Here is a 25,896-nt window from a genome sequence, read left to right as displayed (position 1 = left end):
CCTGTCCAGTAACACTAACACCTGCCATTGACACCTCTTCGCTACCAGATCCCCAGGGTCCACGTGAGCATCCGCAGCCGCGCCCCCTAGTCCCCCGCAGCAGGATCCCACAGCAGACGGGTTACGCCCCAGAGCACAACACAGAGCGACTCAGAGGTCTAGAAAACAAAGTAAAACCAGTCGCATCAAGGAGAGACAGCGTTATTTCGGCAACCGGCTACTCGTCCACAGCCTCCACCCTGTCCCCTGGGCCAGGCGCCCAGACAGTGCCCGGCTCCAGGAGTCCCAGCTCCCTCCACGTGTCCTGTCTTCCCAGCAGCCACCTCTGCTGCCTCTGTAGGAAAATCTCCTGACAACTCGCGGTCTGCGGACTACGACTCCCGGCAGGCATCGCGCCGCTCCTCTCTCCACTCCCCCCTGCTCCACCGGACACGCAGGCGCTCTGGGCTCCGTCAACAAGTCGGGCTGGGAATGACTGGATGCAGTTCTTTATGGGATTTGTAGTTTCTCTGGAGCTAGCCGGGCCATCATTCAAAGGGATATGAACTACAAGTCTCGGCGGCCCCAGCGTGACGAGCTTGGTCACGTGGCAGGGGGCCGACCGGGCGTGCGTGCCGCCGTTGATCCGGTGCTGCAGTGAGGAGGTGGTTCTCGCCCGTGTTGTGTGTGTGTGTGTGTGTGTGTGAGTGTGTGTGTGAGTGAGAGAGCGAGTGAGTGAGTGTGTGTGTGTGTGTGGAGATTCGGCTTGTTGTTGTCGGTGACTTCCCCCTCCCCTCCACCCCTCCCCCTTCCCTGCCGCCGCTGCAGTGGCCGCTCCCTGGGCCGTAGGAAATGAGCGATAACGATGACATCGAGGTGGAGAGCGACGTGAGTCCTGGGGCTTCTTCCTTCCCTTGCGAGTTGTCAGGCGGGGACAGCGGCCGGGATTTTCAGCAGGGCGACTGCGGCAGGGGGCCGGGCAGCTGCCGCCTCTCCCCTTCCCCCACCCCCACCCCCCGGGCTGGGACCGCCTCCGTCGCGCTCCCCGCTCGCTCCCCTCCGGGCTCCTGGCCGGAGCGGCCTTCTGGGTCTGGAGGTGGGGAGGAGACACGCGGCCTCTGGGACCCCCACCTCCCCCCGTGGGGGAAGGTGCTGCCGTCTCCTACTCTCTCTCTGGCTGGCTCAGGATCCGGGACATAGGGACAGGGTGCGCTCGGGATCCCATTGTCCGGATTCTGGGGAAGGGGACGGCGTTCGGGACCTGCCCCTTAGGCCCACGGCCCCCTCCTCCCTTGACTGGCGGATCCTGGGGGGTGAGGGAGGGCAGAGAGGGTTTGGGAGTGCCCAGAAGTCCTGAGCTGGGTGCAAGGGGAGGAGACAGTGCTGTGGACCCCCTCTCGCCCGGTTCGGATCCCGGAAGGAGGGGTGGCGCTCGGACCCCCCCCCGCCCCCCTACCGGATCCAGCTGGGGAGGAGGGATGGGGGCGTGGGGTGGGAAGGGAGGGAGGGGGAGGTAAGGCTTACTCCCCACCCGCCGCTTCCTCTGCCGCCGGCATTTTCTTTCTTATTATTGAATGTGAAGTGTAAAAATAACTTCTATATTTTCTATTTTTTTTTTCTCTCTTATTCCAGGAAGAGCAACCGAGGTTTCAATCTGCGGTACGTCTCCTACTCTCCATTTCATTTTCATTTCCGTTCAGTTCTAGTCCTTTTTGGGGTTAGAGAGAAAAAGAGTTCTGTTGCTTTTAATATTGTAGTAAACTCTCCTGTTAACCGCTAAGGTGAGGTGGGGCCTTGTCCTGGGGTTGTAGGTGGTGGTGGGGGGCGGGTTTGTAAATCTCATAATTCTAGATTCTCAGGTGATAAGTTCCAGTGGCTGTAGGTGAGTGAGAGAAGCTGTATGCAGGGAAATGAATCTTTCTGTAGTGTTTAGATGAGAGTTCTAGCTGTCACTATTTAAATGGGGAATGAGAAATGCACCATGTTGAAGTAAATTGTACTCTTTCAGGAAGAAGTGGTCAGATTTATTTAAGAACAGTAGGTTCTAAACTATCTGAATAGTTGTGTGAAGTTGAAGCCACATGGAGAAATCACCTTTAACCAAAAGTCATGTGACTTCTGTAAACCTATGGAATCTAGCACAATTTGGTATTACTTTAATGCAGAAATTGGAACTGTAGAGGAGCCAAAGGTTGAATGTGACCGTGTCATATTCAGCAGCTTATTACGGTCTGACTGTATTTGAGTCGAAGGAGCAGTATAAAGAAGGTAGAATTGTTGAAGAAAAGTGGCATTGCAGAGTGAAGTTTGCTAGGAAGTGGTGGTTGAGACTGTAAAGTGTTATCAATGATTTCTCAGAGTTTTGATATTAATGTTTTCCATAAGTGGTTCTATGGATTAGGATAGACATAATCTCATGTCTTTGGAGTATGGGATAGTACTGTGGGTGTTCCATGAATAGATCAGAGGAGGAAAAAAATCAAAGGGGAAGAGAAATGAGTATATCATAGTGTCTAATATTTGACAGATGGGAACAGTAGGAAGTGTATAGAATGGGGGTCAAAAGTTTAGATGTCTCTAGGGAGCCCTGGCAGTGAGATAGTCAGGAATTGAGGGCACAGGTGAGGACTGGGGTACTAGAGAGCCCATGCCTCTCCTAAAAAGGTGGCCAGTCCAGTGGGATTGAGGACTCAGTATTGCCTTATCTTTCTATTTTAAAAGAAATTTTAGAAATCTGGATTATAATGTTCTTCTGATTTTCAAAATAACGTTTGGGACAACCAAGTTGTTCAGGAGCTTGTTAGAATTGCCACATTCTGCTTGGAGACCTCTGATCTAAGAATTTAATTCTCACAGAATAAAAGCAAGCCCTCTAACTTATACCTGCTATTCTTTAGAGCAGAGATTCTGAGGTTGTCTAAGCAGTTATCCATTTAGAAAAAATTATCGAGAGCCGTTATTTTCATAAAATCAAAGAATGCAGTTGTCCCAGGGGTCTTAAAATTATCCCTGGTAATAGTCACTAAAAAAGAATTTGTTTTATTTTTTCCTTGAAGGATTTGAAGGTAATATTTTGAATGTATGAAGTATTGTCAAATACTTCATATTTATACATATTTTGGAAAATTAAGGTCTTTTTCAGTTATTGCCTTCCTTATTAATGTGACTATGGAATTTCATGTTTGGAACCCAGTCTATTTGAAACATTTTTTTTTCCCTGAAAGTCTCCAGTTATAAAATCTGCCCTAGGGCTGGATGAGGATTGGAGGATAGGAATTATTTAGGCTTCCTTTGCAGAATCATTATTTAAATTGGAATTATATTAGCTTTCCAGTGAGACAAAAATTTTCTTTATGAAATTTTGGCTTACAGTTCTCAAGAGCTTTCTGCTTTTCAGAATATCCATCCATGTGGCTAATGATATAAATTGTTTTAGTAAATTATTAAAATGTTTCCACTTTCCTAGAACACTAATCTCATTGTTTTGTCTAGATATTTTCAGTTTTGATATTAAGGTACCTAGGATTTTTCCTTTTGATTTTGGAGGGTGGGCAAAGGGAGTGGGTTTTACCCTTTGTTTTTAATTTGACACATCTTGCTAAGACGTTTTAAATATCTGTTAAGATGATCACAACGACATGGAGAGAAGAAGCAGTAGACAGATTTTATAGCATATCAAGCAATTATGAACACGTAGGATAAAAAGGAGTTCTTTTTTTTTCTGTGTGAATATATGTTTATTTCCTGACATTTAGTATAAATAAATATATTCTTTAAAATTTGGGTGGCGGGGAGCTATTCTTAAGCATTGTGTTAGTTCGGAAAAGGATGAGGACTGTGAACAACCAAATATTCAGGACTACAGAAGAACTTTTTTAAAAGTTATTTGGCAAAGGTCCTTTGAGTCCTAATATAGAAGGAGACGCTCATTCATGTTTTGTAATATTACTACAACAGCTCCGGCCTTACTATATAAGACATGTAGGATACTCAGCAAGAAGAGAGTTAGGAAGCGAGGCTAACTGTAACAGAAAGTGAAACTGATTTGACGAGTATTTTTTCTTTTGCCTCAGTGCAAACAGAAAACAGCTTCTCTAGTGCCCAATAAGCTTCGTTAAAGGAAGTAACCCCAGACGATAATTTTTATTATTAAACTCAATACATCTCAGAGTCCCACTGATGTTATATTATTTTTGTTATTTTTTGGAGGAGGAAGATTGCATTTCAAAGACAATTTTCTGGTGCAGGGATATTTATGCAAAGTGATCTTTGTTTTATTTCTGGGTTTTTTTGGGTTTTGTTGTCATTTGGGGTTTTTTTTTTTTTTTTTTTTTGGAAAGAATGAAAGTATACAAGAAATGTAGGGTTAGTGTGGTAGTTGGAAACCCACGACCTTTTTCAGCTTCTCGTCCATGACAGCTCCATAGTTCTGGTTATAGTATACCTGTTGGGAGGGTTGGAAACAGATTTGTACAATTCCGTTTCTGGATCTTCCTGGTATGAAATATTTTAAACAGAACTCTTTGTTTCTTTAGGAATTGCCATGTATTCAGAAGGGAGTGAGTTTGGTTACCTTTGGAGGAATTTACTCAGGAAGCTACTATCTGTTTTACCTGGAATTAATTTAATGACAAAAGTGCTGCATGACACATATACTTTGTGTCTGCTCAGTGTTGACAGTGATGCAGAAATGCCAGATTTGGTTCCTAAAAATTAGCCTGTTGAAGGGTGTTCTTAAATTTAAAAAGCCTTTCAAGATACTAGTAATGGTAAAATAGGTGATCAGAGAAAATGGCTGTAGTATATAGCATATTTGGATAATAGCATTCTCAAGTTTTTTTAGGCACCAAATGATTTTTTGAAAAGACTGGACAACACATGTATGTGTTGGATGTTAAAAATGTATACCAGGCAGTCAGCGTCAAGCAGGAGAGGTGCTGGGAAGTTGCAATTCCTATCTTGCTATTAAGGACCTTAGTGAGTTTCTCAGCCTTGCTCCCCATTAGTTCATGCTGCAGTTTTCATGTTGGTTAAAATGAATTAAGTTGCCTAGAAATTCAGTTTTATTTATCCTTTCTGCTTCCTATCAGAAGTAGTAAATAGGCTTTTTCTGAGCCCGTGTTCAAAGTGTTTAATTTCCAGTGTTAGTGTTTAATAAGAATAGGTTATTAATCATAAACCGAGTTCCTACTGTGGTGCAGTGTCTCTGCAGTGCCAGGAGGCAAGTTCAGTCCCCAGCTGGCACAGTGGATTAAAGGATTCATATAGGTTGCAACTGCAGTTTAGATCGATCCCTGGCTGGGGAACTCCATATGCTGTGGGGCAGCAACCCCCCAAAAAAATCATAAGCAACACTACCTTTGGTCTAAAAATATAACCTTTAAATTTCTTAAAGGCAGTAAATGTTTAGTGGGCAGTTCTAATTCCACATATACTGAGAATTTTCTGTATCACAATTGAGAAGATTCCTCTTACAGAAGGGTTAGGTATCAGGTAGCCTGCAAGAGATGGCATTGTTCTGGAGAACCTTGTGTATCCTTGTATAACGGAGCATTCATTTTCCCTTGCTATTTGCCTATGTAGAACTTGCAGGAAATAATGCTGCTGACTGATGTAATGCCTTGGAGGAAGATATATTCTCTATGCAGTAGTTTGGAAGGAAATAATTTGAAGAGATTCCCTCCATTTTGAACAGCTCTCCTTAGCTTGAGTGACCTGCTGCCAGTTTAGCAACTTCTTGGCTCATGAAATAATGTTTGCTTTCCACATTTAACAACACTTAAGGTAACGCTTGCTTGTTAGTGTCAGAGACGGACAAATTGTAGGTAAAGCTTTTTATTCTGGCTGCCAGTATGGAAAAGTTCAGTAGAAATAATACTAAGAGGCTGAATAAAAACCCTGGCAGAGATGTTGAAGCTGAAAATGATTTGGTGTTGGAGTTCCTGTTGAGCATCTGTGGGCCACTCTTCAGTATTACACGGCCCTTTAGTGTTTCTCTTTAGCCTCGGATGCCCTGAAGGAGGGGTTTTCTGGCAGAAGCTGCAAAGCCAGTGTACTTGAAGAGGGACAGCATCTAGCCACTGCTCCTCTAGGATGTATAGGGGAGGTGTTTGGGGGCTTCTGTTGTCTCCTAGAATTTGTTCATTATGAAACATCTTTCTCAGTATAGGTGGGAGAAAGCTGATTCATCTGAGATAAGCTTTATTTGTTCAAGACACAATTGTTTGGCCCTTTCCCACCTTTTTTTAAAAAAAAAAAACTAGTTTTTGAGTTTGTGGAAGGATCTAAGATGCCTTACACTGGGTGTCTTCACCCAGTTTTTCATTCTCAACTCTAAAATCCATTTGAAAATGGATTGCCAGCAGGTGACAATAGTTAACAAAGCAGTGATGAGCCTGGCAACTAGCCCTCCATTGGGATGAATTGCAGGGGAGGGAGATTCATCCATTGGACTGGTCATTTGGAAATGTTTCCCAAACAGAATTCTCAGTCTCATGTAAAGGTTTTTCATGTGGTCTTTCAAGTCACTAGAGGTAGTATTTTGTTCAGAGTTGCCTGGAATTAGGCATGTTAGTTCTGCGTGTTTTTAACTTGCACTTTCAAAGAGCCTTGAGAAGAAAAATGCATCATTGCCATTGTCTTTGTGAGCTTTGAAATTGACTCTGTATAAGTGTTGCAGCTTGGGGATGGACATGGCAGCAGGGATTGGTCTAAGATTCCACTCTTCTGCTAGTTAAATTGGGCCTGGAACCACTGCAGAAATTCCATCCACTAGTCTGAGAACAACAGTCCCCAGCCCAGGCGCTCTACCAGGCAGGGACTGCTGCCTTTCCCTGTTGAGCCAACTTCTCAAACTTGGCTGGCTCCCCAGATGAGAAGCCAAGATTGCTGCTGATGGTCCACAGCCAAGTTCACTTACAATCCTCTAACCGAAAGCCTTGTCCATTTGAGTCCTTTCAGGGCTCAGTGAATGGGGATGGGGAAGTGCATTGTGGGGATTATTTTGATATTAGATTATTCTTAGCTCCACCCTTCTCTTGCACGCCTGAGTGAAACCAAGTCCAACTTGATTCTAGCTGTTTGAGATTTGCAGGGCTCTCCCAGAAAGAAACAATTAGAATTTTATTTGTATCAACAAGAGGGATTGTGGGTAACTGGTGTCACAGCTTCTATGCACAGCTCTTAAGCTGGGAAGATGGCCAGGAATCAGGGTGCTTTAGTAGTCAGGAGTATCTTGGGCTGCTGCTGGAGACCAAAGCTGGGTGATTAATTTGCATGTAAGTGAACTATCCTAGGGAGTGTGTAGCAAACACAGGAGAGACACATAAATGCCAAATGTCATCTCTTCGTCTTCTAAGTCTTTAGTCTAAGAACCCAGCTCACCTTACCTATGTAGACTGTCTAGACTACTGGGAATGGAACGTTAGAAAAGGAGTAGGTACAGAGTTTCCCCTGTGGTGCAGTGGGTTAAGAATCCAGCTACGCCGGCTCAGGTTGCTGGAGAGGCACGAGTTCAGTCCCTAGCCCAGCACAGTGGATTAAAGGTTCTGGCGTTGCTGCAGCTGTGGCATAGGTCCCTGGCCTAGGAATTGCATATGCTGTGAGTGCTGCCGTTAAAAAAAGAAAGAAAAAATGACTAGATACTTCATATGTTTAATTCTTTCAGGCTTTTTCATACTGCTGATAGAAAGCATCTGCGATTTTCTTGCTCTAATACTGTATGATACCTACCTCTTCCCTAAGGTTGCCCGATTGATCCCTCAGTTTTCCTGTAAATTCCATATATCCCTGGAGTTCAGCAGACACTCAATTTACAGTGGATCCAGACTTAAGATTAGGAGAGCTTTAAAAGCATTCCAGGTGTCTGCCCTGAAAATGAGTGCTACGCCATGGAGCCCCATGACTGTGATGGGAACCATGTGTCTAGCCTAACAGAGCTGTAGGTAAGGCGTGCTTGAGAGACCAGGAAGTTACTAAAATTACCACAGCTGCTCCCAGCCTCTTCTTCCTCTGTAATGACTCAGACTTTTAGGATTCAATACTAGGATTTCAAATCCTTCATTTCTACAACTCTTGTTTTTATAGACTTTGGTCTGAACATCTTGTTTGTACAAGGATTCATTTGAGGCATTCATGTATTTTGTTGCTCATTTTAAAAATGCTGGGTGATGTGTCTGGGTAGCTTAAAGCTGCCTGAACTTCCTAGATGCAGACTTCTTCTTTAGGTTAACTTAGTGCAACCTTGTGTATTGGGATAAATTCTCAGAGTATAGTATTTCCCATAATTCCCAGAGTGCAGAGGTGAAGCTTACATAAGCGTAGATGCTCCATTGGAGGGACTGCCTCTTTAATAGGGACCTGCTGAAGCTCTCTTGTAGTGTTCTCCAGCACTGTCTCTTCTGCCTGAAGCCAGAGTATTTTGCCATTTCTGATTTGTTGGCAGTCTCTGTCCCTGTCCAGCTGATTGTTGTTCTTTGTGTTTCTAAGGAGGACAGGATAAAGAGTTTGGTCTGTGGGTATTTAGATACTGCCAAATAAGCATGGCCTGCCACAGGTGCCTGAGGAAATTTATTCAGAGTATGGGTGTCAGAACGTTTGCCATCTAAGAACTACCTTTCTGGCAGCCTGTGTGAGGGGAGGCCCTTGGCAGGAAAGCACCTTGGATGCACTTTTACAAATAGGAGCCCAGGATGCAGCTGGCCTCTATATCAGCTTCATCATAATGATCTCAGATTCATGCATCTGGGATTTCTAGAGGTTTTAGTTTCTCTTGTATGATTTGGCAAGAAGGTCTTAAAAAGTAGTACCTTTTAGGGAGCTTGAGACCAGAAGTGACTTGTGATGGGTTTCACGTGGAAAGAAGCACTGCACAGTGACCTAACTCCTTTCCTGGGTCCCCAGCATGGGGAATCTCTTCCAGTGGGGGTGATCACATTTTATGAAGGGGCCCTCTGCAGCTTTTCCCTGGTCGTCTTCCAGCCATGGACTAGCAGCTACTCTGTGACATAAGTAAGTTGTGGGAGAAGACTGATGTTGCAGGAGAGTCACACTTTGTCCCCGTGAATAACTTTTATTTTACTTATGCATGAGCTGGATGCATCGAGCTACTTTGGATGTTCCTGTCGCAAGCCTTGCTCACCCCTTTCTCCCCCTCTAGCAGAGCCTAATTCTGGAGACTCCTAACTGCCCACCTCGACAAATCCTTCCCAGTCCAATCGCCTGGGACAGCGCTGACAGCATATACTTCCAAGCTGTACCCACCCACTTGTACCAAGCAAAAGGATGACCTTGCTAATGTGCCCTTTCTCCCATTCTTCCAGGCTGACAAACGGGCTCATCATAATGCACTGGAACGAAAACGTAGGGACCACATCAAAGACAGCTTTCACAGTTTGCGGGACTCAGTCCCATCACTCCAAGGAGAGAAGGTGAGTTTTTCAAGAAAACCGATTAGCCACCACTAACATGGAACTCACTGTTGGGCTTATTAGTAGGGCACTTACCTGTCTGGAAAGGGCTAGAATTAGGGATGTTCGAGTGACATGGTTTCCTTAATCTTTGATCCTTTGGCGGGGTGGGGGGGGAGTCATCACACACTGTACCCTCTGTAGTTCATCCTTAGCAAGTGATGTCCGATGTAAGGGAGCTGCCTGTTAAGACAATAGTAGAAGGTATCTTTTATAATTAGTATTATGTGTAATAAATTACTTATTCAAGAAATTATCATAACTGTACATTGGAGCATAAAGAATGGCACATAGTAGTTTGGGTAACACTAAGGATTCCTGAGGTCTGTGATCCCGTAGACCTCCATGAGAGTTCCTTTCATATGGCATATGGTTCAAAGTTAGTACTTATTTTAAAGGAAACCTCTTGGGAATGTATGTGAACCAGCTTGAACACCAGTGATCTCCCTGTCCAGCAGCTATTATTTCAAAGGCATGTAATAAGCATTTTAAATACAAGACTTGAGTAAAGAGACATGTTCATGTGAATTGGAAGAAAAAGATAACTGCTCTCCCCGCCCCCATCCCACTGGTAGCCTTCCAGAATCTGGTTTTCTGGAGAGGTAGGCAGCAGCATTTCTCCATTTGAAAAACAAACTTGGAAGCCTTGGTAAAAAGTCTATGGATTAGGGTCACTACTTGGAATTTGGAGAAACACCTGTTTGTGCACCATGTAACTGGTTGACCCCTGCAGCAGTTCAGTGCAATAAATGGCATACTTGGAAGGGACCTTTGGGACTTTTGGGTTCAGTGATCCAGTGTTTAAAGAAACAGTCATTTTCTTGGGTGTGCTTTGAATAGCTCTCCTGATTTAGCTCTGTGGTGGAGGTCCTGGGTTTATTTGGTTATCCTGAATTTGGAACCATCATGGTTTCATTTTTGTTTATATTGCCACTCTGGTAGGTCATGTGCTTTATACCTTATATAAGGTGTGGCTGTGTGGCTGAAGCATGGGCTAGGTCTGACCTTTATGAAAAACATAAAATAGGCCATGTGAATACCTAGTATTGCAAAACCAGAATTTGCCATGGGTTAAGCCTGCTTAGTGTGGACTTGGCTTAATGGCCTTGGACCAAGGTACCTACCTGGAATAACAACATTCCTGGGTACAGCACTGTCTGAGCACCACAGGAAATCTTTATGATGGGGAGAGAGGCTCACCCTTTTAGACAGGAGTACAAAAGATTATCTCTTGTGCTTGTCTGAGCCATTGACAGTCAGTGCTTATTCACATGCCATAGTATCAACTTTGGTGAAATAAATGGCCAAGAGCCACGGCCTTCTAAGTCTCACATCTAGCCAGGAGTGGCATCAGGGAAGTGTATCCTGAGAAAAATAGCCTGTAGAACACTCCCATCAGAATCAGTACTGAATCTATCTTTCTGGAGATAGGTCTGTATTTTTAACCAGCAGTCAGGTGATTCTTAGGCATTCTTAAGTTTGAGAACACTTTGGGAGAGGCCAGTCTTAAGAGATCAACTTTTTCTTATCTCCATGTATTTTACATTGCCATAACATTCTTCCTTAAATCTTTATTTTTTTTTATTTTATTTTATTTTTTTTTGTCTTTTGTCTTTTTTTGTTGTCTTGTTGTTGTTGTTGCTATTTCTTGGGCCGCTCCCGCGGCATATGGAGGTTCCCAGGCTAGGGGTCGAATCGGAGCTGGAGCCACCGGCCTACGCCAGAGCCACAGCAACGCGGGATCCAAGCCGCGTCTGCAACCTACACCACAGCTCACGGCAACGCCGGATCGTTAACCCACTGAGCAAGGGCAGGGACCGAACCCGCAACCTCATGGTTCCTAGTCGGATTTGTTAACCGCTGCGCCACGACGGGAACTCCCCTTAAATCTTTAGAATCGCATTGGCCTAAATCCTGTTGCCACCTTTCTTCAAGGAAGTTGAGGGTTTGAATTTGGTAACCTTACAAACCAAATAGTTGTCTTCATTGTGGCTCATTTATTTATTCACCTATTCCATTCAACAAATACTCATTGAGGGTCTGCTACATGCCAGGCATTGTCTTCACTACTTAGGAATCCAGCAGTGAACAAAAGCAGAAGCTCTTAATCTGGTGAGGAAAAGATAGAAAATGAACTAATAATTAAATATATGTAGTATGTCAGCTAAGTGCTATGGAGAAAATTAGGGGGAAAAAAAAAGAGAATTAGGGAAGGAAGGGTTGCAGTTTTCAATAGAGCAGACAAAAAAACAAACAAACAAAAGAACACATTGGCGAGGCAGCAGTTGAACAAAGTCCTGAAGGAAGTGAAGGGAAGAACCTTGCATCTATTTGGTGATGAGCATTCCAGGCCAGGGAAGACAAGTGGAATAGCCTGGGGCGGAACCTCGGAGCCTTCCTGGACCTGTCCAGGAGACGGAGGCCAGAATGGATGGGGTGGAGTGAGTGAAGGGTCAGTGGCAGGAGATGAGGTCAGAGAAGTAGCAAGACTAGGGGAGAGGAGTGTTCCAAGAGCCAGGTTTCTTCACGCTCATCAACAAAACCCCCAGGGGAGGTTACCAGGTGCCTTTCTGATTTCAGAATGTGTTTGTGTGTTCCAGTCCCAGTGTTCATGCTGAGCATGAATAAAGGAAATGGCTATTAGCTCTGGCTGAACCCCAACCCCTTCCCATGATCTTCATTGTTCTCCTTGTCTGCTAACACTGGCGCTGCAGGTGCTCAGTGAGTCTGACGGGTTACTTCGGTCACTCAGACTTCCGAGTTCTCACCAAATGTCGTAATTTTTTTAAAGTGGTATTTCAACCACAGGAAATTGTCTAATCTGATTTGGATTGCAGTAATTAAGTTTCTGACATTATGTTGATAATCATGAAATTGTTTTCCCTGTGAGTTTTGGGGTGCGTAGATCAGTTTCTTGGAGGGAAGGCCCCTGTCTTCTTTGGTTTGTGCATCTTTATGTTTCAGGTGACTTCTCATTTAGTATTTGTATTAACTGTCATATGTATTCTAAGCCTTTTGTTTTTTAAAGAGAAGCTAATACTGATTAAATTGGATCCTAACCAAGAATGGTGGATAACTGTGTTTAAAAAGCAAACAACTTTAAATGTGAGATCCAAATTCTATCTGTCCTTTGTTTCCTATATTTCTACTATAATATAAATGTAAAGAATGGTCACCTTTGGCTTAAGTAAAAAAAAAAAAAAAATCAGTATTAACTACATCTGTATTGCAATGTAAAATGAAAGCTGCAGAATTCTATGAGGTAAGAATTACACTGTTACGGTTGGACAGTTACCACTCCTGGCACTCCTGCCATTGTTACTGTATCAGAGATGAGGCTTAAGATCATGATCCCAGTCTATAGCTGGACAGAGACTAGAACTCAGGACTGCCGACTGCCAAGTTCAGTCTTTCTGCTGCACCATAGAGGTAAACAATTTAAGGATATTTTATTTTATCTTTTTAGGGCCGCATCTGTGGCATATGGAAGTTCCCAGGCTAGGGTTTGAATCAGAGATGCAGCTGCTGGCCTGTGCCACAGCCACAGCAAGGCAGGATCAGAGCTGAGTCTGCAACCTACACCACAGCTCACAGCAATGCCAGATCCTTAACCCAATGAGCCAGGCCAGGGATTGCGTCCTTATGGATACTACTTGGGTTTGTCACCACTGAGCCCCGACAGGAACTCCCGACTTAAGGATATTTTAAAGAAGTCTTCCTTCAATACTTTATCTTGTCTTTATATTGGGAACTTCCCCTGTACAGGGCCAGTAATCTTCGCAGTATATCATACTAGGATTACTGAATACTCCCCTGAAGTAGCATATGTAAGCAAAACTGAAGTACAGGGTAACTGAAAGTTTATGAATTTGTCCGAGTCCACATAGATGCTCTGAGAAGTAGATCATTTTAGTTGGCAGTCCAGTTGGGTTTTGCCATAGGTCTCAGTGTTTGCAAGTGGACTCTTGAACTCTTGTTTGAGTCTTTTGTTTCCCTTATAGTTTTTTTTTCTTTTTCTTTTTTTTTTTTTTTTTTTTTTTTTTTTGGTCTTTTAGGTCCACACCTGCAGCATATAGAGGTTCCAGGCTAGGGGTTGAATCAGAGCTGTAGCCGCTGGTCTGTGCCTAGCAATGCCAGATTCAAACCGCATCTGCGACCTACACCACAGCTCATGGCAACATTGGATCCTTAACCCACTGAGTGAGGCCGGGGATTGAACCTGCATCCTCATGGACACTAGTTAGATTCGTTTCTACTGAGCCATGACGGGAACTCCTCCTTTATAGTTTTTTCAGTTGGACATGGAGCCCACTGAGGAAAATGGAATGGAATTCGAACCACCAGCCCTCAACCAGAGTAAGGAAGTAAGGACAAGAACAATGTTGGCTCCATTTTTCAAACATGGACGTTACTGTTCTTGAACAGAATTGTTCTTTGTCTTTAAGGGTCCTAGGTGGGGTACTAGGGAGTGTTGCCTAATGGCTTGCTGGCACTGAGCTTACCCTGTTCTGTGTAGGCAAAGCTAGTGGCCAGCCCATCAGTTTGCCTTTACATGGGGGTGTAATTCTCCCCTCCCGCCATAAGTTAGCCCCAGCACCTGCACCAGAGTGATTATTACATCCAATCTCAGTGTCTAAGCATAGTTGACTTGGTGACAGTTATCCAGGTCAACCTCGATGAGAAGCTTCTGTTTGAGCATTGCCATGTGCAGCTGAACAGTGGTCTTTAGTAATTTATCTTTTAAGTCTCTTCCTAAATGCCTGTTTTTATCATACTTTATTGCTTTCTCAGATAGTTGTGCTCTGAATTTCTCCTTTCTGGGTAGAGCGATGTTATGTTGAAAAGAGATTATAACCTAAGATGAAAATAAAAACAGTGTGTCTCCTAGTCAGCATTAAGTCAGGTCTGCCTCTGCCAGCTCCTGTGCAGATTCTGGTTCTTGGTAGCTTCCCAGAACGCAGCTGTGGAGTAGGAGCGCCTGAGGAAATGGTGGGCTCACTCAGCCCTTTAACGAAAACAACCACAGCTGACGTGGGTGTGCTCACCTGTTTACGTATGAGTGCCAGAGTTTCTGTCGTGGCTCAGTGGTAACGAATCCGACTAGTAGCCATGAGGATTCGGGTTCAATTCCTGGCCTCGCTCAGTGGGTTAAGGATCTGGTGTTGCCATGAGCTGTGGTGTAGGACAGCAGCTATAGCTCCCAGCTTGACCCCTAGCCTGGGAACTTCCCTATGCCTCGGGTACAGTCCTAAAAAGACGGAAAAAAACAAAAAACACGAGTGCCGTGAAGCTTGAAAAGGTTTAATATCTGGTGTCTACTCTTGAGGGTCTTGCTCTCTTGTCAGGAGAGAGGATTATACCTAACAATTAGATAACATGCTGAGCATCAAATAAAAGGTCAAAATATGGAGCTAATTCCTTTCATCTTCATTAAAGCCTGGTATCCCTAATGGGTACATGTTGAAATCAAATAGCTCCCTTATATGAAGGAACATAACAATTCTTACAATTGAAGGTCAGTTTCCCTGTTAAACCCACTCAGCACTGTGACCCCAGTACTTGTCTGAGGTGTAATTGTGCATTCATTTGTGTGGTTACTTGATGACTGTTTACCTGTCTCCCATGCCGCACTGTAGTTAAGTACTGAAGGCCGGGAGAACAGAACACCTTTTTTTTTTTTTTACTTTTTAAGGCTGCACCTGAGGCATAGGAAGCGTTCCCAGGCTAGGGGTCTAAGTGGAGCTGTAGTCACCGGCCTACACCACAGCCGAGATAATGTCTGCAACCTACTCCTCAGCTCACGGCAACACCAGATCCTTAACCCACTGAGCAAGGCCAGGATAGAACCTGTGTCCTCATGGATGCTAGTCAGATTCATTAACCACTGAGCCACGATGGGAACTCCCGGGAGAACATCTTTCGGTCATATTTCTTCCCTCGGTGGCACACAATAGGGAACAGAGTGAGTGTTTATAACTGAAGGAAGGAAACCTCCTGACCACGTGGCCTCATTACACTGGAAGAAGCTCAGACACCCTTTAAGGCATTTTGTCCAGCAGCACTGTTTCTGGGCTGCTGACGGATTGTCTTGTAAATGGAATGTAAGCCACAGCCTTACATTACTCGTTAGGATTATTACCTCGCCAGACTCCACTTAGGCAGTTCTTTTTAAATTTTCTGTATCTGAAATTGTTGTCCATAGTTGCCCAAGTGTTGTCTGTAGTTGTCCAGGTCTCCCTTAAGCTCCAGGCTCAGCAGCTATAAAGATATTAATTCACTGAATTCTTAGTTAACTGTAACAAAGAATTCGACCTTCAAGAGCTTCTCAGTGCCCTTTAGAGACTTATGTTCTCTAAATTAGGTAACCAACTTACCCGCCTGCTTTTCTGCTCCTTCCTTATTGTGGAACAGTGTACCCCCTCTTCCTCCCCCAGGAATGTCATCCTAAGCTTTATCTGAGTTCTTTTCCTTCTGTCAAGGTCCATCTCCAGCCTCACCACATAGACGACACTGGGGCTACACAATGAAGAGACCCGCTTATAAGGGTTCCCCAGCCCATGAACTGTTTCCTGCCCATGTGCCTTCGTGTTTCTTCTGACCTGGGCCTCCCCTGGTCTCCACCTTCCCGCTTGCAAGTCCCATATCAAATGCCTCAGCACCCTGAAAACCCTGGAGTATTACTCTCCCTGACACCCCAGTATCCCTTTGGGGAGCCTCTCCTATGTCTTTTCTGTGACAGTCTCAACTACCTACTGAAGAGTACACTCCCTGAGGGCAGAAGCCTTATCCATCTTCTGGAAGTCTCTGCATTACAGAGTGGGCAAGGGCTTACTCCCATGGAGAAGACTAGAGAGCCAGGAAACTCTCCACTTTTCATCTGGAAATTTGAAAGGATGTGGATTCGTTACTAGGCCTTCCCTCTATCATCTCTTTTTTTCCCCTCTTAACAAAATTGCAGAAACTTTGGGAAGAAGAAAACAGTCCTTCCATTCCTCCGACGCAATTATATCCATTCCTTTAAGATTATATGACAGGTGGTGTTCAGTGGAGGTATAATGTGAGCCAGAAATACTTTTTAAATATGATTTCATTTAAATACAGTTAAAATTTCTGGTTAACACAGTAAAAACATAACAAGTAAAAATTTTTTTTTTCAGGGCCTGCACCCACGGCATATGGAAGTTCCCAGGCTATGGGTTGAATCGGAGCTGCAGCTGCTAGCCTATGCCACAGCCACAGCAATACCATATCCAAGCGGCATCTGCAAGCTATATTGCGTCTTGTGGCAACACTGGGTCCTTAACCATACTGAGGGGGGCCAGGGATCAAACCTGCATCCTCATGGATAATAGTCGAGTTCATTACCGCTGAGCCACGACAGGAACTTCATGAATCTAATAATATCATTTAACCTAGTATGCAATATTAAGCATGACCTCAGTATATAATCAGTATACTAAAAATTACTAATGAGATATTTTATTATTTTCTTGCACTCTTTTGAAAATCCAGTGTGTTTTATTCTCAGTTCAGACTAGACACATTTCAATACTTAATTAGCCACATGTGTGCAGTGACTATTGTACTGGACAGTGCAGTGCAAAAATACACTCCCCCCCTCCCTCACCCCGTTTTAATACTGCTGAAGTTGGGTGCCATCTCAAAATGGATGTCAAACAAAGCTCACCTCCTTTCTTTTCTCTCCCCTAAAAGCTTCTCTTTAGTCCATGTGTTCATTGATGGAGTCTAAGACGCAGGAGAATAATGGTATTACTAATCTCTGTATTCCCCTCTGTTCACTTCATATGCATGCTTTCCATGAATAAATGCTAATGCTTTCACATAACAGGCCCTTTCCCCAAGTGACAGTGTTTATATGTAGCCATTAGGCATATTCCTGTTGGCCATTTAGGTTGCCTCCAGTTTTTTAACTTTATAAATAACGCAGCAATGAACATCTTGGTGCACATGGCTGTTTCCATAGAACAGAATCCTAGAAGTTGGATTGCGGGCTAGGGGTAAGGATGTCTCATTTTTTGTTGTATGTTGCCAGAATGCTTTCCAGGAGGGTTGTTTTCATGTCTCCTTTTTTTCCTTTCTTACTCTTTCAAGCAAATTCTAAAGACTAGTCTTATGCATTTAATGTTTTAAGAGTACTAATTTTATCATCATTGGATTTTTTTTTTTTTGATGGAGGTGACTAATTTAGTAGGCATAAGGTAGTAATTTTGTGTTTTGTTTATTAACTGTGAGATTGAATCCTTTCCACATGTTTAGTTATATACCCTCTTCGGGGGGAACCATATCCTTGTATTCCTCGTGGTCAGAGTTTGATGGGGAAGTGTCACACCTTCATTTCAAACTATCAAGGGCACAGGATAAAGGAATACAAAGTTTGAAACATGATTTGTGTTGACCCTTAAACAAATGTATGGCTCCTGGGATTAACTAAGCCCTTTACGGGGCATGACACCTCTGCCTTCCCCTAGTAATCAGGAAATTGGTTCTTAGGGCTGGGAAGGGCCTGGCACAGAAAGTTTTTGAGGGGCCACATGGGTGTGCTGGCTCTGACCCCACAGTCTTCCAGCCTCCCTTGTTGGCACTGATAGTGGTTCCATTTTGGAATGAACTAGTTTAATGCAGGCCCACATTTATTATGCAGGTGCTTTCATTTTTGTTTCCAGAAGATGGTTTATTCAAATGGAAATGTACACAAGCTTTACCCTAGCCCTTCTCCTTTCCCTTACTTGGTGTAAAAGCTTGTGCAGGTTTCAGAAAATAATAGTTTTATTTTCTCTAAAATTACTAGTGCAGAGTAAAGCATGTCAGTTGGTAAGTCAGGCAGTAGTTCTTTTTTTCATTCCCCAGGATGTCATTTTGGTTCTTGGGGGAACTGGGCAGCTGTAACATCATCCCAGTAGGATCTGATTTTGAGAGTGGGGAGGAAAACATGATAAATACAGCAAAAATAACTGTTTCTCAAGTCGGCATTAGGACCCTAGGGAACAGCAGTGGTGTCCCGACGTTAACAGCCTAGTACTGCTCTTCTCTTCCTCACCTCTCCCCACGTGCTTTCTAAAACAACGTGGATTTTTACGCCAACACAAAGATGTACAGCTTCAGAAATGTGTGGGATTCTTGACCTATCTGAAAAAATTTGAGAACCACTGCCTTCAGTGGGATTTAATAACCGTGGATGTCACCCTAAACATCAGTGTTAATTACTTCAGGAATCATTTGGGGCCTTTAAAAGGTATTACTTAGAATCAAACTCTTTGGTTTGGGGCCTCCCATGAAATACGTAGTTGACTCTCCGCAGCACGTGAGGTGAGTGCAGTCTGTTTCCAGGCAGGGTTCTGTTCAAGTGAGTGCCTCAAGGCTGGGGGTGGCCCTTTCCTCCATCTCCTGGGCAGAGACGCGGACAGACAAGCAGCTGTGAAGGAGCAGGAAGGGGGCAGGAATCTGCTGGGCTCCTCGGCCGCACTGGGTCTCTTCCACTGTCCATTTTGGTTTTCCCCTTTTAGGTAAAGAAGCTGGAGCAGTGTGGGGAGCCGGTATTTCCCCCACCCCAGGCCCAGGTTCAGTCAGTTCTCTCAAGCCAGCTTGTATCTCTGGTTTTTCCTCTGTATTTGCTTTTCTGCTCGAAGCCTCTTTGGTTTTTACCTGCCTTTAAAAGAAAACGAAAAACAATCTTCCTCCAATGTTGTGTTTAACTACAGGCTGCTTTTTTTTTTTCGTTTCTTACTTTTTAAACCTCATTCTAAAAACTAGTCTTCATCTTTGCTTCAGCTTCAACTCATTCCTGCACACATTGCCTGTGTGAAGATAATCTACCCAAACAAGCTTCTTCAAGGAAACCACCCTCACCAGGCTCTTTCGTTCATGTGCTCATAGACAGATTGGGTGACTCGTTTGTAGTCCTTTTCTTCCTGCTGAGACGCTCCAAATTCTGTTGATCTTCATTAGTTCCACCACTACCTCTGAGCTCCCAAAATAAGGGTGTTCCGGAGGCCTGTGTTCAAATGTTGACTTTGTTACCTGCTATTTATGTAACATCAAGCAAGTTCCAGCTCTGTGCCTCAGTTTCCTCATTTGTAAAATAGGAGAACGAACACATCAGATTATGTGAGGCTGCCTGGTGTTTAGTAAGTACGCAGTTACTGCCCTCATCATCATTTGTAGTGCTGCGTGCAGCCATGGCTCTAGAACAGGATATGGCAAGGTTGTCCAGTGTCCTCTAGTGTGGCTTCCAGAGGGAGGGAGAGGCCTGAAGAGCTGCTGTGCGTTAACTCACGCTGCTGTACAGGAGGCCCACTACCTTTTAAGTCCCCTGGGCCGCAGGCCATCCTGTCTAGGGGCTGTGTCCAAACCATTGGAAAGATCTGTTTCTGCTTAGAAAGGCAGAATCAGAATCAGCGCCTTCTAATTGTAAACACTCGCAGGAAACAAATATTTCAGGTCCTTTCTGGGTACCCGGAGGCAACAGTTGATCTGTGGACGCGTTGATCTACCAAGTTTTATCTGCTTAGGGACACTCACAGATTGCTGACTCAGCTGACTGGGCGCATTTCCGAAAACAGAAACCGAAAGCTCAGGGCGGCTCCATGGTCCATGCCATAAAGCCCAGAGTTCTTGCTGGCTTCATGTTTACTGTTCACAGTGTAAACTCACAAACGCAAGGGCCTGCCCACACCCTTAACCCTATGGCTGGTCCCATGATCTTAAATAGTTTATAAAGTTGGAAGAGAGGAGCTTTTAGATGAGTTTAGCATTTTTCTACCTTCAAGCTTCTGATTTTTCTTCTCTGAATTGGATACACATGTAAATTTGGGGGAATTCTGTATTTTATACTTAAAATTTTTCTCTTTGGATTTTACTCTTGTGTACCTTGGATGAGGAACAAAATGCAGTTAATTGAATCATGCTTTTAGACTTGCTAAGTGGGGGTCAGGGCACCCCAAGAGGCCTGGGAGCTTCTATTTAGGCGAAGGGTCAGGGTGTGGAGAAAGGACTGTGCTTATTGTAGCATTCTAGAGGCTGGGTTTATTCCAGTCTGACCTTCTGTGGGGACCTCTTGTTCCCAAGACACTGTTTTCTGAGCATCTTATGAGTTTTATCTCCATCTGAAAACTATCCTGAGATGGAAACACTTGGCATTGCTCGTGGCATCTTTCTCTCTCCTTGGTTGGTTGTGCCTTGCTTACTGTATTACTTTTCACTTTGTAGTTTCATGTACAAATATGTGAGGAAGAAACTGGTTGCACACAGGCTGCTACTCAATGTGGTCATTTCTTAAAAATTATCACTGAACATTTGCAAGGGCTCTCTTGTTGAGAGATTTTTCTTAACTCTTTCCAAATGCAAATGATAATTAAATTAAACAAGAGTTACGTTGCTTTCTGGGAACAAGTTAGTTGAAAAAATAGATTTAAAGAGAGACTGACATGTAACTATGCATAACAATTAGATCAGTGAGAGAGTAGAATTTGGAAGGCTAGGTGGGGTCTGAGAAAATTTCTGGTCAGATAAGGAATAGCCATGGAGAGAAAAACTGTCTGCAGTCACACTGCCCATTAACAACGGAGCTTAGAAAGCATCTGTCTCCTGGATTCCTAAACTCTTCTCCCCACTCTGCCACCCTGCCCTTTTCCTGCAGTACTGTTTTTAATCCCATCTCTAGCATCCAGAGGCAGGGTATTTTAATTAGTCCATTTAATTAGTTCATTCTAAATATGTGCCACCCCCCCCCCATTTTATCACCTAATAATTGACTCTAGTAAGTCCCTTTTGGCAGAAATGGGAAACATCTGAAGTGGCCGTATAATCATCTGTAGGTACTCTCATTCTTTCTACACAAGCTGACTTAGTCAACTAAAGAAATAGACTTGGGCCCGTCCCTTCCCCATGTCTCGCCTGTGCTGTTCTCCCTGCCCGGAGTGACTCTTTCCCACAGATTCCACCTCAGTCTAACCCCAGGGTTCTCTGATTCAGGTGGGAGCCTGAGTGTGCAGAGCCAAGGCTAATGTCTGGCACACAGAAAATGATCACCCAGCCAGAAGCTGTTTTTCTTGTGACCTTTCTAATCTGTACTATTCAAGTTATACTTGTTAGTACTGCTCTGTGATTTGTCTTTGTGTAGATATATGTATATCTCGTCAACTAGTGAGCAAGTGAGCTTCTGGGCAGAAGAAGCCATGACTAATACATTTTGTTTCTCCACAGTGTCTGCTCAGTGCCTTGCACGTAATTCACTCCAGATAAAGTCGATTGAATGTGAACAATTTCCTTTTGAGGAAATTGCCTTAAGGATGCTATAAGAGGAAAGCCTGAAAAGGCTAATATTTGTGAGGACTGGTGAATAAGCCCAGGCCTTCCAAATCTCTCTGATACTCAGCCCAGCTGGGGTCTGAGTTGAAATTGTCAGGATTTACTACACGTAGTTTTCGTTTTGCTTGCCGGAGCACACAGCTGTTTTCTTTGCCATCAAAGAAGCTTTGCTTCTGCTCAGGAGCCTCAGTGGTCTGACCGCCACACTTTGGCTACTAGACTACCCTGTCTTGGGCTTCAGTTCTCTTGGCTTCATACCCTTCCACCAGTTCAGCTGGTTGGCTGCCTTGCTATGAGTAATTCTGGCAACGTTTGCAATCTATAGGGAATCTTCCAGGCAAGTCTGACCTGCAGGGGCCGAATAACCTAACATCCATTTTATTAGCTTATTAACTTGTTCCTCTGACAGGGCAATGCCTAAGCTACCCAACAGCCATGGTAGAGGTGTGTGGTTGCTTCCTGAAATGGCCCAATCTCATGCCCTTCCTGTGTTGACATCAGGCTCTGACAGCTTTCACAAAAGTCTTTTTAGCCAGAGAGGCTGAAATAGTGACACTTGCAGCATGGCTCAGTTGAACTAGTTAACAGCGGTCTGAGGGCTTATCTCAAATCTAGGACCTTGATGAAAACTTTGTACCATTTCCATCCTGAGCCAGCTCCAAATGGGATCTTAATCTTGTCTTTCTGAACCAGCTTCCTATAGCCAGGCCCTACCGAGAGTGAATGGCTTAAGCTCTCGGTTAAGTAGTACTTTAATGTTTTCAGACTTAGCCAGGCTGAAGACTTGAAAGCAACCTCAAGAACCAAAGGGAATGGACAGGGTACAAGTTCAAGATTCAGATGTACCTGAATCCAGGCGCTACCACTCTTGAGCTGGGGATTTAGGATAAGTCAGTAGACTGAGCCTTGGGTTCCTGGTGGAGCGCCCTCTCTCAGAGAGAGCCAGTGAGGTAAGCTATATAAAGCAGCTGGTGCCTTGACTGGTACAGAGAAGATTCTTGGTAGCACTCACACTGTTTCTTCAGCCTCGTCCCCTCCACCCTCCTGCTTCCATTTCCCCGTGTGGTTGTTGCTGAAAGGCATGGTTTCCTCACTGCATGGACTAGGTCTTTATTTTGTCCCCTTTGCTTTTTCTCACATTGCAACAGGCATCCCGGGCCCAAATCCTAGACAAAGCCACAGAGTATATCCAGTATATGCGAAGGAAAAACCACACACACCAGCAAGATATTGATGACCTCAAGCGGCAGAATGCTCTTCTGGAGCAGCAAGGTGAGCAGCGGAGCTTGTGGGGCAGTGGCCCTGCTGTGCTCCAGCCAGGTCAGGGCTTCGCACCCGGGCCTGCAGAGTCAGGACCAGTTCCAGAGTGTGTGCTCCTGAGCAGCTGCGGCCCTGCTTCTCGGGCCTGAGTAGCTGAGTGGTAGAGTCATCCGAGGAAGGACCTGAGACGTCAGTGAGGGAACAGTGGAGTCTAGGGTTTAGACATCTGGAGACTTTTCTCTGACCTGCTCTCTCTCCCCTTCTTGGGGCTCAGGCGCTCTGTTTGCAGTAGGGCATCAAGTGTCTCGAGAGCTGTGAGGTCCTTGGATCGGAGTGTGCTGTGTAAGTGCCAGAGACTCCAGGTGTTCAGGGACAGTGAGCGCTCCCGGTGTCACTGGTAGTCCAATCAGGGCAGCCTATGGGCCAGGCCCATGCTGTTCTCCAATGCTCACACCCGCCTTTTCCTACAACCACAGGGGAAAGCGAGAGCTGATCAAGTTCTTTGTTCCTGGGGAATTCACTTCTCTTCCTCCCTCATGGAAGATGCAAGTAAAAGGAAATGCAAGTAACCACCTGGGTTAGAACACCTCAAATAAACTAAACTAAACTAAATGGGTTATAACCTTCCAGGCTCAAGATGAGCTGAGCTGAGGGATGGGCAGCGGGAGGTGGCAGCGGGTTGGTTACTGGGCTGAGCAGCCTGCATGTAGGGGCTCCGTGTCGAAAGGCCCAGGTATTATTCTCTGTGTATTGGTGACTTGCTTCCAAGTGTCCAGCTTGTCTTTCCAAGTGAATCGCATACAAAAGTGCTAAGCCAAAACTTTTCTTTGGCTGATACATCTTCTGTCATCCTTTCCTGCTGTTGTGTGGCCTCCACACCCTTGCAGAGCCTGGCGTGGCCAGGCCGGCTTCTCTGTTACTGCACTGCTGGGTCCCACAGGGAGCTCGTGCTCCTGTCTCTATCCCGGCCTTCCACGGCAGGACGGTGACATCACAAGACTTCTCTTTCGATTGGGTGGCATTGCAGAGTGTCTGGCCTTGTCCATTCCACTGGGCACCCAGGTCTGGCTGGGAAAGGAGGAGGGAGATGAAGTGTGCAGGTGGAACAGCCACCAGAAGGGAGATCCTTTTGAGCCACTCTGAGCCTCGGGGGCCAGCAAGCCCTTCGGAAGAACAGGCTGGACCCTGACCTGAGACTCGGTTGCTCCCCTAGTCTCCAGAAGGCTGTAACCCGCTCGCTTGGTTGCCTTTCAGTCCGTGCACTGGAGAAGGCGAGGTCGAGTGCCCAACTGCAGACCAACTACCCCTCCTCAGACAACAGCCTCTACACCAACGCCAAGGGCAGCACCATCTCTGCCTTCGATGGGGGCTCAGACTCCAGCTCGGAGTCGGAGCCCGAAGAGCCCCAAAGCAGGAAGAAGCTCCGGATGGAGGCCAGCTAAGCTCCGCGGGGCAGGCCAGCAATAAAAACTGTCTGTCTCCTCCGTCGTCTTATCCTCCTTTCAGTTCATCTTTAGAACCCTCAGAACCATTTAAGAGACTTTTTTTTTTCTCTTTCTCTTTTTTTGTTTTTTAAATTTTATTTTTATGTAGAAGCTCTTGGACAACAGCTCTCATTCTCTTTCCCCATCCCCACTGGGTTTTTTTTTTGTTGTTTTGTTTTTTTTTTTTCAATGTTTCCCTTCAGAGATTCCCTGTCCCCACCAGGAATTTTTAAACCAAAACACCCAAACTTGGCAGCTTTTTCTGTGGAGGACAGACGGCCGGCCAGACCTCTGAGCACATGGTGTCCTGACCACCCACCAGCTCCTCCAGCCCTGTCGGGCCCGTGCCCGGGGGACCCCTGCCCCTCTCAGGCCTCTCCTCCCGGGCCACCCTCACCTCCGTTTGATAGACTTTGTGAATCTGTGGACTGCTCTACTTTAAGAAGATGACCAGTTTGGAGTAATCAGAATTAATCCCCCTTCTTTTTAAGGATTTTTTTTCCTAAAAAGCTATTCATCGCTCCTAATGAAAGACCAGATCCTTGAAGAAGTTTGTGGTATAAAAGGAAGTGGGGACAGATTGGCAGCGCAGAGTCCTTGGCCTGTTTCACTCCTGCTTCTCTCAGCCAGCCTTAGGGAGGGCCGCGTGATGCTCGTGTGGTATGTGGGGAACGGCAGCAGTGAAGCAGCAGCCGCCAAGGGGTAGTAGGGGGTGGGACAGGGAGGGAGGATCGGGTGGGGTAGAGGTTTTGTATTGAGGGCCAGTGATGATGTTTTGATATTTATTTCCTGCTACTGAAATTTGAATCTGAGTGGATTGTCCCTGTTTCTGATGATGTCGGTATTGCAAAGCGACAGATTCATAAAGCAATGATCAAATCTTCCTTTCTTTCCGTGTGTATTTCTAAGAAATAGAGTCAACTGATTTTGTATGTAAATACCAAGAGCAGTTCACCTGGTACTAAACCCGCACCTCAGTGCGGACCCCTCCCCACCCTCACCCCGCTCCCCTTCCACCTGTCCTGGAAACCTGTCCCCGTTGTGTGATCCAGCCCTGGTCTGGCTGCGGTCAGCAGATCCCAGTGAAGGGTTTTGTGTGTTTAGGCCTCATTTCTTTGTCTTTTTCCTACTCTGTTCCCGGCATTTGCTGATTTCTAGTGTATACTCTGTAGTCTCAGTCCGTGTTTGATTCCATTCCATGGAAATAAAAAGTATGTTGTACATACTGCTAAAATATCGTCTTGCAAGTTAAGGCTTCCCCCTTTACTATAAGACTATAAATAAAAACTTATTTTATCCTTCTTGGTGGTGGTGTCTTCTTGCCCTTGCAAAGGCCAGGGTAGCAGAAGGAAGAGCCCCCGTGTGGGAGCCTGAGAGAG

General features: G+C 45.0%; 1 protein-coding gene across 6 annotated transcripts; it reads left to right on the top strand.

Annotated features, from left to right (window-relative positions):
- MAX (MYC associated factor X) lies at positions 520 to 25,819 on the top strand. 6 transcript variants are annotated; one of them, XR_304607.3, is made up of 6 exons: positions 599 to 867; positions 1,612 to 1,638; positions 9,300 to 9,407; positions 22,922 to 23,045; positions 23,510 to 23,594; positions 24,288 to 25,819. XR_304607.3 is itself a non-coding variant. In XM_005666316.3 (5 exons), exons 1-5 carry the CDS (start codon positions 832 to 834, stop codon positions 24,473 to 24,475), a joined length of 483 nt encoding a protein of 160 aa, XP_005666373.1. In that variant the 5' UTR covers positions 520 to 831; the 3' UTR covers positions 24,476 to 25,819. The 6 variants fall into 6 exon arrangements, 3 of the variants coding, with proteins under 3 accessions (XP_005666373.1, XP_005666374.1, XP_020955045.1); XR_001298028.2 differs by having other exon boundaries at positions 23,510 to 23,598; XR_001298027.2 differs by having other exon boundaries at positions 23,510 to 23,610.

The sequence above is a fragment of the Sus scrofa genome, chromosome 7 (genome assembly GCF_000003025.6).
Source record: "Sus scrofa isolate TJ Tabasco breed Duroc chromosome 7, Sscrofa11.1, whole genome shotgun sequence".
In the NCBI taxonomy this organism is placed as follows: Eukaryota; Metazoa; Chordata; class Mammalia; order Artiodactyla; family Suidae; genus Sus; species Sus scrofa.
Note: the sequence above shows the minus strand (reverse complement) of the source record. Positions and strands in the feature narration are given on the sequence as shown.

Coding starts and splice junctions, on each gene's coding strand:
- MAX (XM_005666316.3), top strand. CDS start 832: ATGAGCGATAACGATGACATCGAGGTGGAGAGCGAC. Junction 1,639..9,299: donor AACCGAGGTTTCAATCTGCG/GTACGTCTCCTA, acceptor CCATTCTTCCAG/GCTGACAAACGGGCTCATCA. Junction 9,408..22,921: donor CATCACTCCAAGGAGAGAAG/GTGAGTTTTTCA, acceptor ACATTGCAACAG/GCATCCCGGGCCCAAATCCT.